The 18,997-nt window shown below is 35.9% G+C and overlaps 1 protein-coding gene and 1 non-coding gene across 4 annotated transcripts in view; one reads left to right on the top strand and one right to left on the bottom strand.

Moving 5' to 3' along the window:
* Window positions 1-18,997, bottom strand: part of UGGT2 (UDP-glucose glycoprotein glucosyltransferase 2) — a 75,145-nt gene that overhangs the window by 17,720 nt on the left and 38,428 nt on the right. For all 3 annotated transcript variants that reach the window (XM_042839091.1, XM_042839093.1, XM_042839092.1), the window contains exons 15-27: window positions 18,048-18,183; window positions 16,102-16,233; window positions 14,942-15,106; window positions 14,383-14,506; window positions 14,204-14,302; window positions 11,301-11,395; window positions 10,192-10,398; window positions 8,484-8,615; window positions 7,369-7,496; window positions 6,170-6,265; window positions 5,037-5,139; window positions 1,675-1,754; window positions 76-265 (exon numbers count right to left, since the gene is read on the bottom strand). In XM_042839091.1, the coding sequence (XP_042695025.1) occupies window positions 76-265; window positions 1,675-1,754; window positions 5,037-5,139; window positions 6,170-6,265; window positions 7,369-7,496; window positions 8,484-8,615; window positions 10,192-10,398; window positions 11,301-11,395; window positions 14,204-14,302; window positions 14,383-14,506; window positions 14,942-15,106; window positions 16,102-16,233; window positions 18,048-18,183 (1,687 nt within the window). The remainder of the gene's footprint in view (window positions 1-75; window positions 266-1,674; window positions 1,755-5,036; window positions 5,140-6,169; window positions 6,266-7,368; window positions 7,497-8,483; window positions 8,616-10,191; window positions 10,399-11,300; window positions 11,396-14,203; window positions 14,303-14,382; window positions 14,507-14,941; window positions 15,107-16,101; window positions 16,234-18,047; window positions 18,184-18,997) is intronic.
* On the top strand, window positions 13,056-13,128 carry TRNAF-GAA. The gene has a single exon. It is a non-coding gene; the product is annotated as a tRNA-Phe (tRNA).

Here is an 18,997-nt window from a genome sequence, read left to right as displayed (position 1 = left end):
CCATGACATTTTCTTTTCCTTCTTGTGTTGGAAAGCCCAGTACAAATTTTATAATGCTTACAAACTATTACTTACATCCTGCAAATGAATGTTATCAAGATCACAGGAACTGTTCACTGCTTCAACCAACCAGCTTTCAGGAGTGATCATATTTAAAGTCAAAAGGGGTGATTCTGGCAATTCTAGGAATTTTGCCACAGGTTCAGAAGGAAGGTGTTTGTTGATCCCGTATGTTATTTCTGGTTCCAGAACAAAACGATAGAAGCTGTTAAAGAAGAGTTCAAACAAAACCACATTAACTCAAGTATGAAGTCTGAGTCACAAGCACAGTATTCTTCTACAATATGTTATAAAGTCAACATATACCAGCAGTTTCTGATACTACCAGCAGAGAGCAGAGGGAAGGAAAGGTCTCTTAGTTCCTTTTCAACTCTTGTATTCTCCACTGAGATCATTCTTGGAACTACAGAATAACAATTATTTCCTTCCTCTACCAATATCCGAGAAAATGAGAAGAACCAGAATCACAGAATCACACAGAATCACACAATCACAGGGGTTGGAAGGGACCTCCAGAGATCATCAAGTCCAACCCCTCTGCCAAAGCACGAACTGAGGTGGAAGAGCACTGAAGATGGAAGGCATGAGAAATCCGTATTTCATATGGAAAAAACTTAACTGTGGAAAGTAAAAAGGTAAAAAGGCCTGTACCCATCAAGAAGAATACAATTTTCCCACAAAGTACTGGGACTAAGGTGTATATGGATGCATTTCATATGAAACTATCTCTGCAAGAAAAATAGGACCTGTCCTCAGGGCAGGTTCCAGAACACTTCTTCCTCTCACTTTCCCAAGAATGAAAACCTGGATAGTGTAGCTACCTTTATAACTGACTGTGACAACATTCAGACAAGACACTCACAAGACTGATGATGTAGTTGCTCTCTTGCAGTGTAAGAGACATGAGATCAATTTTTCACAAACTGACTAGAAACTAAGGACTTCTGCTTTGTGGGTAACCAATTAATTCTCTTAGGCTACCAGCTAAAGGGCAGGTGCTATCATCAGTTCCCTCCCACAACATGATTACAGGTAAAATTTCTGATCGATGGATAGCAGCACTCAAACATGCCTCTTAGAGGGAAAGGAATCCTTTCTGGGAAGTTCACGTCCATGTAAATGTAATGGAATGAGTGAACTCTGAACTTAATTAGTGGTCTTTATAGCCAATCAAGAAAAAATTCAATTTAAAGCTTAATTTAAAGCATTAATGACTTAAAACTAAATCTCAAATATGGACTGTACACATGTTTAGATGAAATTTGTCTTCAAATTAAGTGTATTGAATCTGAAAAATTAATTATACATTCAGTGGATTGCGTTCAAGTTAGGCAGAGAGTCCTGTTCTACAAGTTTCTACAGGCATGGAAAACTCTACATTGAATCCTATAGGGATTGCTTCTAAGAGGCAAACTTGATGGACTAGATCACTCCTCTCTGATGCAATGTTTATTTTTTCCTAGACAACTAATGCAACAAAAGAAACCACAAACATTAATCACCATTTCTTTTTTAATGGAAGATGTACTTTTAAGGCTTCTTTTTTTCTTTTTTTTTTTTTTAAGCAAACCATCTGAGAGCACATGCTTGTAAGGAAAGCTATAAACTACTCACCTCGTCAGTGGCACTTCTGACAGCTTAGATCTGCAGCTCAAAAACAACCTGAGTTTTACATTGACAATGTCTTTCAGTACCTACAGAAAAAAAAAAATAACTGGTGTAAAACAGGGTTCTTGATGATTGCCAAACTTTGTAAATCAGCCAAAATTATCATTGTGGCATATTGTTATTTCTCAGACTTCAGTAGAAATCTCAAAAATTATAAAGTTCTAAATATGTCTGATAATTAAGGTATGCTGTTATCAATTCCAAATAAAGATTTGAATATTTCTAAAAGTTAGTGATTTAGCACACAATATTCCTGAGAGTCAAATCAGTAACACAGAGTCATAGACTCACAGAACATCCCAAGTTGGAAGGGACCCACAAGGATCATCGAGTCCAACTCCTGGTATATTTTCAGCAATACTGATTTTTAAAGAGCTGTTCTGAAATTGCTCTTTTTAGGAAATTGTAGAATATAGTGAATTTCTGAAAATTATTTTAATATAGCCAGCAATTGATAAATGGTGTGTTTGAACTATTTTACCAATTTCAAAACGTTCAAGTTATTGTAAGTTTTTCTACTTCTTTTTTTAGTTTATTCATCTGTTTATTACTAAAATACTCATTTTCTGGATGCTGTTATATAGAAGCTATGACAATAGATTTCGTTATTATTTTTGTGAGCAATCTGTTTTGTTTAAAATTAAGAATTCCTTTAAGTATTCTTAAAAACCTTTAACAGATTATCCTCATTTATGTTGTTTCTGATTAAAAGTGCTTATTTGAAAGTATAGAGCAGTTTTGTCTGCCTTTATGGATATTATTAGAAAAGGAAATAAGATATTAAAGCTAAGTTAAAATATGGATACCACTAAGGCTAACAATTACTATAATGGTAAGTAAGTTTGGAACAAAGCTAGACAACGGCTTCCTTAAATGGCTCTTTTATTCAAAGTAATATTTTTCTTTCTTTACTCAGCCCACAGCTATGCAGTCTTTACTACAGTGGTACAACTTTACATAGACCAAATACTGCTCACAGTTTGTCACCCTCATTTTGTGTCTCCTGAACACCAGGACTGAAAAACTACAGAACAAAAAATAAAGCCTAGGAAACGGCATAAAGGTGAGAACAAGGGAAGAAACAAGAAATGGGAACCTACACAGCACTAATAATATTTATTACCTGAAACAGCTTTTAAGATTAACAAATGAATCTAGAATGGATAAACCTTAGGTAACTCTTCTCAGACAGAGGAACCTTGAGGAATAATGTCAGGGCAGAATAAGGTTTAAGACTTATTACAGATATTGCCTGATATGTGCTTTTAAAAGTAGCAACTCATAATAGTAAGAATAAATTAATTAAGCAGCAAGTACTGAGGAAAATTCTTCCGCAGTCAATAAACAAAAGGAAATTGGAAATCCTCTTATGGCAAAGTATTAAAAGAGTTCAGTCTGTTTATGTGAATTAAGTAATTTGGATTTTTTTTCCAGGGAATATTTATTTCTGTAACAATTGGCTGAGTTATGTAGGTTTATGTGTCTTGAGAATGATTTAAGGCCAAGTTTTATTTAGTGTGTGAAGTCACTTGGCAAAGTGCTTACAGTCAGTTATTACCACAACTCATCTGAGAAGCATTAAGTCGCTAAACCACAATAATTCAACTGATCACTTGGAAGTGTGTGTGAACTTCAACTTAACGTGAAGCATTTATACTGAAGAAAAATTCTTACAACGGAATATTCAATAGAACTGATGAAATGATCAGAAGATGAATACATAAAGCTTGGAGCTAAATTACAAGCTATGGTTCCAAGTCTGAGTTAACAGTCAGATTAATTAACCATTGGAAATACTCAGCAAGAACTGTGATCTGTACTTTGCCACTTGGCAATATTTAAATTAGGATTAGATTGAATAAATGATTTATACTTCAAATGTGACTGCTGTCCTATCTGGAAATATTCAGTGCTGAAGTGTATGACAAAACTTTTTGAAAAAGGCAAAACAGTGCTTATATGGAAAACTCTGTCTCCCTTTGGAGAGGACAAACAGCAGTTCTTAAGATACAATTCACTATATGTTAATACAATAAAAGAAACAAACAAACAAAAATCTCCATTAAAATATTTCTGATTTGTTTAGCTTCAAGAATATTATTCTCTCTGATGGGTTGGCTTCCTGAATAAGAAAACAGTTGCAATGAAGCAAGTAGCATCTACCATAGCTGAAGAGCTTGGTACACCCATGGGAGTCATTTGCCTAGACAAGCATTTAGGAAGATATTGCTCATTAGAGAACCTGCTGCACTACAAGAACAAGAAATGGAGGCTTCTGATTCAACTTACAAGGACTTCAAGGCAACTTAACATACAATGGACTTCTGCCTGAATGGAGATTCCAGTGAACTCCAAAACCAAAACATTTTCATTTGTTAGTATCAACATTTCACTTTAACTGAGACTGGTGAAATGAAAGATCTGATTCTAGAGAAAAGCTACTATTTCAAGAGTCTCAAATCAAAAGAAGTACTGAAAGATCAGTATTTCATGAAATTTTAACATGTTTTACATTGCTTCATTATTATGTATGAAGAGTGACTCTCAACTCTCAACATTCCATACAAAATGCACAATAAGGCATGAAAATGGGAGTGAAAAAGTAATGTAAGAAACTTTCATAATTATTGCACAGAAAAAGATCAAACAGGACACAGCAAAAATTAAGTTGCAGGCTTCAAAACTCTAACGGACTATAAAGTGAAGACAAATTTACATTTTTATGGAAAACTATAAAGGAACTGAGGTAGAGTCATATTCTGCAGCTAATGAAAGAAAACCATTTTAGGAGCTATGCTTTTAGGACAGTCTTTCTTTGGATGATCAATAGCTACACACAATGGAAGACTTCTAGACACACCTGATAGCATTCATCAACTGAGAAATACTCTTCCAAGAGCTGAAAGGTTTATAGTCCAATCTTCTTATGATGACATTACAGGTCAGATTTAGACCACCTCATTTAGGTACCTTGGAAAACTAAGGTGATTTGGTTTAATGGAAAAAAATATATGCCTCTTAAGATTTTGAAATGGGAGATCCTTTCCCTCTAAGTAACACAGATGACTTCCTCCTTTCCTCCTATTCACTATAAAGAGCATTTATGGACTCACTTCTAAGGGGGACTGGTTCATGGGATATCAGAATTTTAACTACAAATAAGGTACTTACAAGGATGAAATAGATCATCCCTGACCTTTTAGTATGAATTTTAACAACCTAGTAGATATTTAAAAATATTTAAATTCTGCTTGCCACCGTACATGGAAATAAGAAGTACAAATTAAGAGAAATGACCACCATCTTACAATCAATAAATGAGCCATCTTCTGTGCTTCCCTTGTCAATGGATCAACAATAGCAATAACATCATAGAATGGTTCATTCTCTTGGGGTTCAAGTTTTACTACGCTGTTAAAAAAACAATTAACAAATAAGTGACATGAAAATCCTGAATTAAATTTGTAGAAATAACATTTAAAAAAACACAACATTTGTGGGCACTTTTTTGTAACCTGAGAGACGCTCAAGATTTCACCGCTTATGAAGACATTTTCCTCTTTCCAAACAGCAATCACTAAAAAAGCCCAGCATGAAATTTGATCATGTTTGTCGTGCAGATGTCCTTTCAAAAACTGTACCTGTCTTTGCTCCAGCAGGTTGGCTCCAGCTAAGTTAAACTTAAAATGGCTATTACTAGTATCCCGTGACAGATGTAAATTCTAGTGTTCTAGATCTCATTCAATAACAGTGACAGCCAAAGATTGTGCTTCTGGCCTACTCACTTTCTAAATCTAGGATCAGAAACACAAAGATTCAATATATACCCCTGAGTACAGAAGTGGCACTGTATGAGCTGGCCAAGCATCAACCTGTCAGCTGAAGATAGTCCACTCATTTTTTTTTGTAAGGAATCAGATGCCAATAAGCCACACAATTTGCATTTCAATGTAATCTAATGGCATTTTAGGATCAAGCTGAGAACAGGAATTAAGTGACCCTGCTAATCCACAAATTGTTATTTAAGTATGAACATGTGCATACTAGCCTTGCCAATGGCAATCAGAACGAACTGAAAAGACTGTATTGGAGTTTTCCATTTTAATGAAGAATAGTGGGGGCTTACAGACTTCTGATCTGTGAAGTTGGGAAATGCAAAATATGTATTCCAATCTTTCCAACTCCACATCAGCACTTCTATTCACACAGATTGTAATCCTTCTTCAATGAATGTAAAGGATGGAAAACCATTAGGTATTACTAATTTATCTATTAAAAGAGAGGTAAAAATGTGTGACACTAGGAGAGACAGGCACACAATCAGTAACTTTTAAAACAGACATGCTTATCCACATTTCTAAACACCTATTGTAATAATCAGGACATTCTAATTTTAATATGGAAATACTGTAAGTGCATTATAATGAGAGACAGAACTCACCTGTGCTGCTCTCTAAGTAATTTAGCATCTTGTCTCATCTCTGTTTTAGGCAAAGACGACAGTAGAGCATCTATTTTCATAATCAAATCACTGCCACTGTATTAAACAAGGTACATAAATAAGGTACATGCAGTTTGCAAAGAGTTTAATCAGAAAAGGAGTAAAACATTTGGATTTTAGTGCGTGTCTGTCTACATAAGGCTTATTAAAATGAAGCAATATAGATTTATCAGAATTGACATTCAGGTCTGCGATTTGCATTGTATAATCTACTGATATTTCCTTACTCTATTCTTTTCTCTATGACAACACCTAGGAACAGACATAACTGAAGACAATTTCTAGTTTACTTAACCAGATCTTTTAAATTTTTTGCATTTCTTGCTGGAATTTCCTTAGCTATCTCAGTGGTTCCATTTCAGCATCACTGAACATTTAATCACATTTGATTAAATGCTTTTCCTCTCACTACTTATCTCCTTGACAATGCTACCTCTTCTCGATTTTGTTTTTGTGGTACTTATTTGCTCAGTTATGCCAGTGCTTCTAAATAGCAGAAATGACACTCAGACACAGGAATGCAATATTTCTCTACAGTCTTCATGTAAAAATAATGTGATTTTTCTCTCTTCTCTGAACACAAATCAGATGCTCAGATTAGAAGCTGGTTAGAAGCCAACTTTGTACCTGTTCAATCAACAGATGTGTGAATACTGCCTAGCAGGATATCAAAGCACTACATCTATTCATGCCTCTACAGGCTCCTTTCCTAACGATTTCCAAAAACAATGCACTTACTTCAAATATCAATATTCATATATTTCTTTGTTTTAAAGATGCACTGGATATTACCAAACTTATTACTATTCATCATAATTAAGTGACAATAAGGTGGTAGGAACTGTTTACAGGAAAAGGTTAGAAAGAAAGTGCTAAAAAGGAAACAAGGAACCATTAAAATTGTCTCCTTAGAATACTTGGATGCTAAGAGGACAGCAAATACATAACATAAAACAGTAAATCCTAAGTGTAGATATGGTGTATATACAAGTATATGGTATGAAAAGTACTACTGCTACACATTTGAATCTTTGTTCATATTCCACGTGCAAAAGGATTATTACTTTGTTACTATCAATAAACAGAGCACTTTATCGTATGTTTGGATAATAAAACCTCAAAATCCAAAATAATTTTACCTTTTACTATTGACTCCCATCTCTTTGACAACTGCTTTAATCTTCTCTGCTGAGGTACTGTATGTTATTCTTTCTAACAAATTGAAGTCTTCTGTCTGGAATTCATTTTCACCTAAAGGACCCAGTATCTAGGAGAAAAAATGATGTTACTAAGCACAGAATATCCTAATACTGTTTTGATTTTATTTTATTTTATTTTTTTAGCAAAACAGTATTAATATTTTAAGTGAATGCAAAATATTCAATATGCAACTCCTTACAGCCCTATATACTTTCTGTGGTTTCATGGGTGGAATTTCAAGTAATATCTCAGAAGTCATTTAGAATGTATAAGAGTAGATAAGTACACAAACTAAGAAGTTTCCAGTAATGAGATACCAGCATATCATTTTTTTTTCCTAATGGTGGAATAATAATATAGAAAAGACTGAAGGAGCAATTTATACAAAATAATATTTGTACATACTTGTATACACAAGTACAATATTTGTACTGCAGGGCATTGACTGCCACTAGCAAATACTATTGAACCCAACACTGTATTTTCAATCACAGTCAATTTACAGCCAAACTGCAGTAAGGGCTATTGATTTCAGAATAGACATACTAAAAATTTAAAGACCAAAAGTATTATGCTTGAATATTAATACTATAGAACAATGTAATGCTTATAAATGTTTTTTTTCCTTCCTAAAACAGAAGAGTTTGAAAATACTGCTCTAGCCAAGGTAACTTTATTTTGATCACAAGTTTCTCCTGCACCAATTGTGTGAAATACAAGTAACATAAGGATCAATATTTACTCCTAAACATCATAAATAATACATCAAGCATCTATTCAGAGAATTTTGTCATTTATTTCATCAGATTTTCTCTAAAAGAGGTGTGGTCATGACATAAGTACACAGGTAGTAACGTCAGTGAGATGGAACTAATAAACAATTCAGGAAGAAAGCAAATAAGAAATAAAACAAGACAAATACTCATGATGGTCTCTAACAACAGGCTACAAAAGCGGGAAATTAATACCTTGCATTTTCTTCAGTTGGAAACTGAACTTCCGGGAAATAAAAAGTAACCACAACAAGACAGGGAGATGACAATTCCTTTCTTACCCTGCCGTTGCTCACAACAGCCATTTGCCCAGGGAGCAGCTTAAGAACCTCCTGACAGAACATCTGGTGGGTTTTAATTATATCCAATCCTAAAGTGTTGTACTTCTTCTCAAAAGCATCATCATTCATTCCCTGAAGCAAAAGTAAAGTACAAGACTGTGAAATGATTCAGCAAAACTAAATTTTGTAACAGCTGAAGCAAGTTAAACAGAACTTTAAGTTATGTGGCAACTAAAAATCAAAATAAAACAACCACTTCAGCTTCAATTTAAGTATATGTTATTGGTGCAGAGCCATGGTCTCCCAATTGGTTGGTGCACAGATTTTACCCTTGAGCAACCATTGATAACCATGAATAACCATGATAGGAAAGCCGAGCCCAAAGTCAAACACTTTTTCTAAGGTCCAGCACACAACTGCATGAAAAGTAACACTTTCTGTTAACTCTTCAAATGCATTCTCATCTGTAGGTAAAAACTATAAAAAATACTTTACTCTAAAAACTAACACCTATTTTAACATGTTCATTTGATTCAGCTTAAACATAGAATGGAATCATAAAATGGCTTGTATTGGAAGGGGCCCCAGGGATCATCAACTTCTAACCCCCCAGTCACAGGCAGGGCCATTGACCTCCAGATCTGGAACTAGACCAGGCTGCTCAGGGCCCCATCCAACCTGGCCTTGAACACCTCCAGGGCTGGGGCATCCACAACCTCTCTGGGCAGCCTGTGCCAGCACCTCATCAATCTCTTTGTGAAGACATTGCCCCTGACACCACTGTGCTGGGAAGGACCCCGGATAGGACAGGGGCAAAGCACTCCCAGACATGTTTAGGGACTCCAAAAGCATCCAGTAACACACATAACAAACCAAAGTGGAAAGAAATGCTGGAACTCTGCCATGCTTACAGTGAAACCGCACACTGCCTCTCAAAATTATCTTTCTATATTAAACTGTACTGATATGTACTTTCTAGGTAGAAACATGCAGACTCGTTAATGTAATTACTCATTAGTAACATACCCTACATTAGCTAACCTCGTATCTTTCAAAGTTTATTTCACAATGAAAGAACAACGGAACCCAGAAGAGCCAATCAATTTTTTTTTCCAAAACGGTGCCTGAGAGTTCTCCTAGTCTTTCAAATATTGTTTGTTCTAAAATACTAAACTGCACAGCTTCAGAAACAAACTGTAGTTTGCAGCAGTTATTTGGTAACTCAGATTTACTCTATATTCAAACTTCGAAGTCAGAAACATTTGTATTTTCAGCCAATGAATTTTCATAGAAATGCACCAAGAACTGCTGACCAATATTTATAATGCTCATTCATCTGAGCTGCTTCAGTCTGCACCTATTACATAACTGCAACAGCAAGGTAAAAATAATTAGTTCTGAACCCTTAATTCTTGATAAACATTAAAACATTAATGAAGAGCAAGCTTTGAAATAAGGATGAAAAATAAACTATTTTAGTCTCAGTAATCCACTATCCGTTCTATATTTTTCAGTACTCTCGTATTTTCTTCCTTTACCTTAGAGAAACTGCCTATTCCTCATCACATTAAGGTTGTCAAAAAGCACTGAATCTGCTGGCCCCAAAACTGTGAAGCTTAAATCTGTTCCTCTCAACTGCATGCCCTTACAAGAAAAAATAAAACATTTGAAATGAAACAGAAAGTAGCCCACTTCAGTTTGCACTCACTGGGAGGAGGATTTTAACAATTTTAGTTCCAGCAGCAAGGGATTTTGCTGTCTCTTCCTTTGTGAGTTTACTTAGAAAACTTTTTAAGCTTCTGTTGCTTTGTGTTAGGAAAGCTGTCAAAATTCCTCTTGCAATGGCTGTGTTCTCTTCCTTTATTTTTGATGAAGGATTGTTCAAAACCCCAATTCGTATATGACTGCTTGTTTTCTGCAATGAAAAACACAGAGTAATGCACAATTTTACAGTTCCATCTGCTGTTACTAAATGCATGCGTATGTATTATAATGCCCTTAGTTTGAGATGTCCTTTACCATTTAAATTTTTGGAGCAATTTGTGTTTAGAAAATACACAGGAGCGCCTAATTCAGAACTTCAACTACCAGCAAAAATGCTATTAATAAGGATTTACCTATTCTGTGACACATTAGAGGAATTTAATTTTTTTTTTTTGGTAAAACAATTACTTTCAAGCATTCTGCAGAGTACAAGTGAACAAATGTTCATTTACGGACTTCAGGATTGGTTTTGTAGATGTGCTTTTAAATTGTATTTTTCAAAAAATATCAAACTGAGCACAGAATGGATACAAGGTAATTTATCCACTTATCACCTTGCCCTTAATCAGCAGGAAACTCTCTCACTGGCTAAAATAATTGACGGCACTTAAATCTTAGTATGAGAGACTGATGACTCTAGGATAGGACCAAACAGTGTCACTAACTGAAGAAAAGGTAAATACACTCCACTGTAATAAAGAATACAAAACTGAAGGATGAATCAGTGGTTGTCAACGTAATTAAACTGCAAAATTTAAACATCAGCCCTTGATAAAAGAGTTCTTCAAACAGAGAAGGGTGCTCTCTCACTTACAGGAGGACAAGCTGGGCACCATGCTACGTTACGAGATGCACAGCAAGCCAACGAAAGCAAGTCATCCTTCTTCTTAACTTGATGCTGCTGCAGCTGGCCTTGCCCCCCACAATGCAGTACATATGCTGAGATGCTGAAGAAGTCTCTTCCAGCCAAGACATTGCTAGTTTTTTCAGATTAAGTTAAAATACACTGGTTATTTTCAAAATAATATTATGATACATGAGCCAGAAACTCACCAGGTATTTCAAGGCATTAGAAAGCAGTCGTCTCCCAGATGGATTATCAAAATCTGCGATAATCCAGACAGTCAAAGCATATAAGGCATCTTCATCTGAAAATTAAAGATAATCCTGCTTTACATTCTGGAGAATCATCAACAATGAATTAATCTGTTCAAGATTTTGAAGTCTGAGTGTAGCTGACTGCTAACTTCAACTTTAAGACTTCAACTGTAAGTATCTGATGTGGCAAATCAGATAGAAATAAAATGCTCAGGAGGAACTTTATTACATTAATACCAGAGTTTAAGAAGAATTTGGATAACACTCAAATATAGGGTTTGAACTTTCAATAGTCCTGTGTGGGACTACAATGTGGACTTGACCATCGTTGAAGGCCCCTTCCAAGTTGGCATATTTTGTGATTCTGTGAATATGAAACAGTCATTAAGAGGTGATCTGTTCTTATACACTGAAACACTATGGCCCCAAATGGTAAGCTAGCTTCCTTTAACAAGACCCATTTTATCAGAGGTTTGACATAAACCTGTGGAGAAGTTCGATCATATAGTCAGACATGAAAATAATTAAGTAGTTATAAGAAAGCTGTAAGAAAGCATAAGTTTGGCTATTCATATTCCCCAACAGCAAAGGCAGAGTCCTTCAACAAGAGCCCTTCAAAAGCAGGGTAAAAATTACTGCATCTGGGTATAAATGGGAATATATCAAATACAGCCCAACATAGGTGCGTATTAAGAAAATATAACATAGTTATATAACTATAACATAGGTGTGTATTCAGAAAATTTTCATTTTTCCTGGTCTACACGTGCCTGTTCTTTATTCTTCACTGAAGAGCAATGATTCATGAAAAACATTTACAAAATCATCTCTAGAAAAGAGAGTCTGCTCAGGTTTACTGTATGTTCCCTAAATGGTACAAGCAGATGTGAGAGTGGAATTTTACAAGGTTCTGGTGAGATTCTAGGAAGAAGGTGTGGTTAAGGTTTGTTCAAGTCCAGAGAAACACAATGGCAACAGAGATTGGAAATGCAGCCTCCAGTTCATAGTCTATAGGATTACAGGAGATCTATTCCTTTGAAATGAGCCTACGGATTGAAAGCCAGTCATTATTTACAGCCAACTCATACATCCCTCTGCTTGTAGATGGAGAATCAAATAGAGATGAATAAATTTATCCTAAAGAAATGTTAAATATGTTTCTGATAGCGGAGCAAGTAAAAACCATGTAAATGCCAGATAAATAATTACTGAAAGAATAGCACTTTGCTAACAGAAATATTCTGTTCCATGATGGGATGCTGTAAATCAGCAGTAGTCAACTATGAGAAGATGTTCTCACAGTGTAACTCAGAGGGATATACATGCAATACATTACATCAAAGTATTTTAACTGTACAAAAACCCATGGGTTTTAGCAAGATAAAATGTACGAGTGACAATCCATCAGAACACTTTTTTTTTCCTTTGCTATAGAAACACAAATCTTCAAATACCAAAATCTAATTAGAGGCAAAATAAATAGGAAATAATAAATAAAATCAATCATCATCAAACTGCAGAAATGCGTAATTTGCATATAGATATTACAAAGAACTCCAGCCTTCATATTATAATACTGTAAATAAGAGTAGTCTGAAAACTGAATATGCCCTTTAAAATCTAAAATAACTACCAAGTTGTCACCATTTATGTTTACAATAGGATATAATTTGGCTCCTAAAAGGAGATGGCTGGGACACCAAACTGTAAGCCGAAATAGCTCAGCTGGGAGAGCGTTAGACTGAAGATCTAAAGGTCCCTGGTTCAATCCCGGGTTTCGGCAGAACATTTTATGGAACAGATCCTTCCAGAAGCAACGTGAAGGCACACGCAGGACAGACTGACGCAATCCATCCCTTAGCTCGGCTTCACTCAGGGCAGACCATGCCTGACCAGTCTGGTGGTCTTCTATGCTAGAGTGAGAATACATCAGTTGCCCAGGGAAGACCAACCCATGTTGTCATCTTCCTGGACTTCTGTAAGGCCTCTTTCATGCTCCCACAGCACATTCTTATCTCTAGTTGGAGAGATTTGTGTTCGAAGGTTTGACTGATCAGTAGATGAGGCCTTAGCTGGGTGGCTGCAGCCAGAGTTGTGGCCAGCGGCTTAATGTCCCGATACGGAGGCCAGTGATGAGTGGAACCTCCTTCAGGAATCCACCTTGGTGGCCAGCATCATGAGGGAAGTGACTGTCCTCCCCTGCTCTGCCCATGTGAAGCTCCATCTCAAGTACTGCATTCAGCTCTGGAGCCCACAGCAAAAGAAAGGCGTGGAGCTTTCGTAATAGGTCCAGAGGAAGGCCTCAAAGATGGTCAAGAGGACCTGGAGCACCTCTCACATAAAGACAGGCTGAGGGAGCTGAGCTTCTGCTCAGTCTGAAGAAGGCTACAGGAAGACCTCACTGTGACCTTTCAGAACCTAAAGGGGTTTATAAAGAAGACGGAGTACAAATTTTTGCATGGTCGGATTGTGATTGATAGGATCACTGATAACAGCTTTAGACTAAAAGAGGTTAGATGTTTGGTGGAAATTTTTTACTGAGAACGTGGTGAGGCACTGGAACATGCTGTCCAGAAAAGCTATGGATGAGGCATCCCTGGAACCTGGATGGGGCACTGAGCAGCCTGACCTAGTGGGTGGCAACCCCATCCAAGGCAGAGGGATTAGAATTGGTTGATCTTTAAGGTCTCTTCTAACCCAAGCCATTCTGTAATCCATACTGGGATATTTTTCTACATACTTGACATCTTGGAGACACTTATGTACTTGGGATATTTCACTGTCAAATTTCATCAGTTTGTAATACCCATACACACACCATATGCACACAGTCATATACTCAAACAAAATTAACGTACCCTTTTTTGTTAAATACTTCATGCTGTCTGAAATTACAGCACTTTTATCTTGTGAGTCCAAAAAGGAGAAAGTAGAGAAGTCCTGCACATCAAATGGAACTGCAAAATGTAAAATACAACGTGTTAAGACTTAAACAAGGAAAATAACAGTAAACAATTACACTGAGAAAAGTAGTTACCAGATGTAGATCTGAAATGTAGGTATCTCCTTTCTGCTCCAAGAATACTGGGGTTTATATGAGAAACGACATTGTTCTGATCCATAAGAAAATCTACTGCATTTATGTGATCATTTAACAAACCCTGTATTAAAAGGGGAAAAAAAATACAGAAATCAGTATCCTGACAGTCTTAAGACAAACAAAGACCACCACACATTTATATAATCTGTCAACAGAGTTTAAAGCTAAATCTATAAAAGCTATGGACAGCTTCCAGTCAATAATGTGTCACACAGAAAGCAATTCAAAATATCAGATGCACATTTTCCAAAGAACAGCTATAACATGTTCTCAGTTTCTGGTTGAAAAACTCCATGTGACTTGAATAAGCTTAGCTGCTCCTTACATCTGTATAATCTAAACACACTGTTTCAAAATAATGACCGTAAATTTAAATAACAACGCAACTTCAGCTTTCATATTATTAATTTTACACCAACTCATTGCAAAAAACACAATCCACAACTTAAATTGCCAAATAATTCATCTTGCATTCATTTAGAAATTTTAAACATACCATGAACACTGCCCTCTGGAAGAACCCACTGGCATCCATAATTCTCTGAAGAATAACGGCCTCTAACTCTGCAGCATTCATCTCTTCTTTGTTGAAGGGCACACCATTAAACAGAGCTTGAGGTAACGGACCCAGGCCAGTCTTTTTATAAAAGGTTGCTCCTGCCTGAATATATCAGAAATATCACAGGATTAAATGGATTGTGACTGACTACAGAAAGAAAAAAAAAGAAAAGAAACTAGTACAAAGAGACAACAAACTCAAATCTCTCGGTACTGCTTGTTATCACAGATTTTCATGAGTAGCAAGGACAAAATTGGAACTGTTTGGAAACAAATAGGACATGCAGCACTCAATTCTGAAAGAGAATGACAAAGCATTTGATTTGACCTCTATATGGATTTTAAAATTTCTGCTCTTATCATCTTGCTGAGAAATATTATTTTATTTTGCTTAGTATTCTTAGCCAGTAACTTCTGAGAAAAAGCCTACATTGATCCACCTCAAACTATGGTTGTATCAAAGCCCTTCTCCAAAGGCGGCATCCCAAAAACCCTCAAAAGGTTTTCACATTTAGAAGCCAAGCTTATATGAAAGGCAAGCACTACTAAACTCAGTGACAAAAATACAAATAAAAATGGAACCAGAGTGATTCCCTTCACCTTTTACGGATGGCCACAAACTCTATGCAGTATCTGTATCCATCTTCCTGTCATCCCACTGTCTCCTCTCAGAATTTCACTGCAGTCCCATAGTCCTACTGCAGAGGCAGCTCAGTCCCTGAGTTGTCCTTCCCAAAGAAAACTAACCTGAAAGCACAACTAAAGGAACCAGCAATTTGCTGAGAAGATGGGCTTCAGCTCCTCACACAGAACACCCAGATAAACAGTTTCTTGAGAGTGGGAGACATGCTTACCAGGAAAAAAAAAAAAAAATCTGCTCCTGAAAACAGTTGGCAGTAGTACATTTTAACAGTGAGAGCTGCAATACAGAAACCTTTTCAGCATTTCCACTAAAACTGATAGGTGACTGAAGAAAACTTCAACTCAAAGCTACCGTATTTACTTGCTTTAATATTTAGTAGCCTTCCAGCTTAGCAAATGTAGAGACTCAACTGTGTACAAACTGCAATATTTCTTACCATTCAGCTTTCAACATACCTTCCTCCCTTCATCATACTCAGAATGAACACCTAGTATGCTCTGAACATCAGCATAAGGATATTCTCTTCTAAGAATATTTTTCACATGATTCACTGTCAGAACATTTCCATCTTTCACTTCATGGTACATCTGTAAAAATTGTAACAGAAAAAAAGTAATTTCTGTAATAATAAAATCCATAAAAGAAAATAAAAATGAAATAAATCTCATGTTTTTATAGTGCTGCAGTAATTTTTATATTGGTATAGTATTATATTGCTTTAGTTGCTGTACTGCAACCTTTATATTCCTTTAGTAACTACCACCATCACACATACACACAATTTTTCACTGTTTTGATAAAGATACTTTTATATCTTCAGTTTAAATTTGAAGAGAGAAAGAAAACACACTTATGTGAGCTAAATGTAAAATCTTATTTCCCTTCACCGATGAGAGAAGGAATCTAAATTCTTAATTTAGTCTACATAACCACCATTGGTTACCTGAATCTATATGGGATGAATTCAAACCTGAATAGGTAATCAATATTTTTTCCCTACCTCGCTATTTTATTTCATAGCGTGAGATTTCATTACTTCCATCAAACATACAAAATAAATCTGAATGAGGAAACAATTCTCATTTCTTTTCAAATGAGATCAGTCTAATCCATTTATCTCTACAGCTATGGGTATCTCTGAGGCTTTGTTTTACTGAATCTTATTTTTGTCAACCTATATTTATCATCTCCTCTTTTTCATATCATGACATTATGTGAAATAGACTGGAAATATGAAATAGAAAAAATGTTCTTTAAAAAAAAAAATAAAGCACTGTGAAGTGATATTTTTAATGTGGTCATGGATAGCAGTCATGACTGTGTTTCAGATTCTAACACTCGCAGGTACTCCTCGTGACTTCAATTCTTTTTATCTTTAGCTTTCTGAGTTTATGACATTAGAGTCATAGAATGGCTTGGGTTGGGAGGGACCTCAAGGATCATCATGTTCCTACCCCCTGTCATAGCCAGGGTTACCTGCAGCTAGATCGAGTCATAGATCAGACTGCCCAGGGCCCATCCAACCTGTCCTTAAATACCTCCAGGGACAGGGCATCCACAAGCTCTCTGGGCAGCCTGTGCCAGCACCTCATCCTTCATTTTACAACCATTCCTTCTTGTCCTATCACCATCTACCTGTGTAAAAAATTGATTTCCTTCCTGTTTATAAAATCCCTTTAACATTAGTTTTTAGGCACTGAACAGAAGAAAACAAAGTGTAGAAAAGAAATATAATGTATTAATAGGATACTCTGTTTTCATTCATGCTTGAAGACTCTTCACATAGACTGTTCACTTTATTTCCCTACAGTCACCCCCTCCTTTGTCTCTGAAATTTTTCTCTCTACATGAATCTACATCTTCTCTACTTGTTTCTTAAACTGCAACTCTGCAATATTTCCATGGTTTTGACACTCAAAAGCAGCCTAAGCATGACCTAGGACAACTCATCTTACTCTGCTGCGCGTTCTGTGCTACGGAATAACAAAGGTTTTCCAAAGCATATAAAACTGCCAGAGCAAGTTTACAACGCATCTTCAAGAGATGCAGAACAGAGACAGGTACATGATGTTACCAAGAATAATACCAAGCATCATTTTTCCACATTTCCGTTATGATTTTCCAAATCATTTTGCTGTTTCTGCACATACGTAAGATACGTGTCTACTTTATGTCCTCAAAAGAAGCCTATATATAGCTAAAACATGAATGTCGGTTTCCAGAGAAGGAAAATATTTTTTTCAAATAATTATGGGGTAAATTAATGCTATACACTTCTTAATAATTTGCTTTCATGTGAAGTAAATGCAAATCTACCATGCTGACACAAGGCAGCAAAATCCTAACTATGTAGACAAGTAACCAGCTTTAAAAAAATAGATTTCTTGTAAAATAAACTAACATTAATTATGCAGGTAGTGGCTTGAAAGGTGTCAGATTCCTCCGCAACATAATTAAAAGTTCTCCAAAGAGCTATTCCAGCATCTTCATTTCCATCAATTTCTTCTTCTGTATTTAAAATGAAAACAAATCCAATTCTATAAAGAAACAAAAGGATCACACATTTTAAGAAAGCACTGATTTTATACACATTCTAGTACATGAATTCGAAGGAGAAATATAAAAGTTTATGCACTGAAGGTTGCTAAACAGCCAGAAACTGTATCTAGGTCTGAAATTCTTTGACCTCCAAACATATGAAGATTGTGAAAATATTCAGGCAAAATACCCAGTTGGCCTGTTCTTTCTCAGGCAGCTCCTTTCAGCCTATTGCAGACAAACTGATCTAAATTCTTCTTTGGTCTGACCCCATTTGGCTGCTCTTATGTTGTTTTGTTCCAGGAAAGGCAAATTAGGTTCTGTGATACATTCTCCTCAAGGACTGAAGCAAATAATGACAGAGATGCACAGATAATATCTACTTTCTGTTTTTTTTTTTTTTGTTGTTGTTGTTGTTTTTTGTTGTTTTTTTTTTTGGTCACCAAATAATGATAAAAAAATGAAAAAAAAAATAATCAGAATTAGTAAAAGTTTAAAGGCAACTTAAAATTTTAGATCCTGTAATTTACTGGGGAAACAAAAGCTATTTCATTGGAAGATTTTTAATACTTAACATGGACTTCATCTTGCTGAACTCTGGATCTCGTTTGGGCACCCTCTCACAACCTGAGAAAACAGATGCTTCAAAGAACAATTCATTTTGTCATAAAGTAGGCAAAGGAACAGCTGGAAAGCATCTCCTCCTCTTGGGTGATTCATCGTTCAGACTTGGATGACCAATTTCTTCTGAGGTCAATCTCAGTTTGGTCTTTAGATATTTTTAAAACAACAAAATTACATACAGTAAACACA

Source organism: Centrocercus urophasianus, unplaced genomic scaffold (genome assembly GCF_019232065.1).
Source record: "Centrocercus urophasianus isolate 14NV4802_14NV808 unplaced genomic scaffold, USGS_Curo_1.0 seq_9, whole genome shotgun sequence".
Taxonomy (NCBI): domain Eukaryota; kingdom Metazoa; phylum Chordata; class Aves; order Galliformes; family Phasianidae; genus Centrocercus; species Centrocercus urophasianus.
This window is presented reverse-complemented; position numbering and strand designations above follow the sequence as displayed.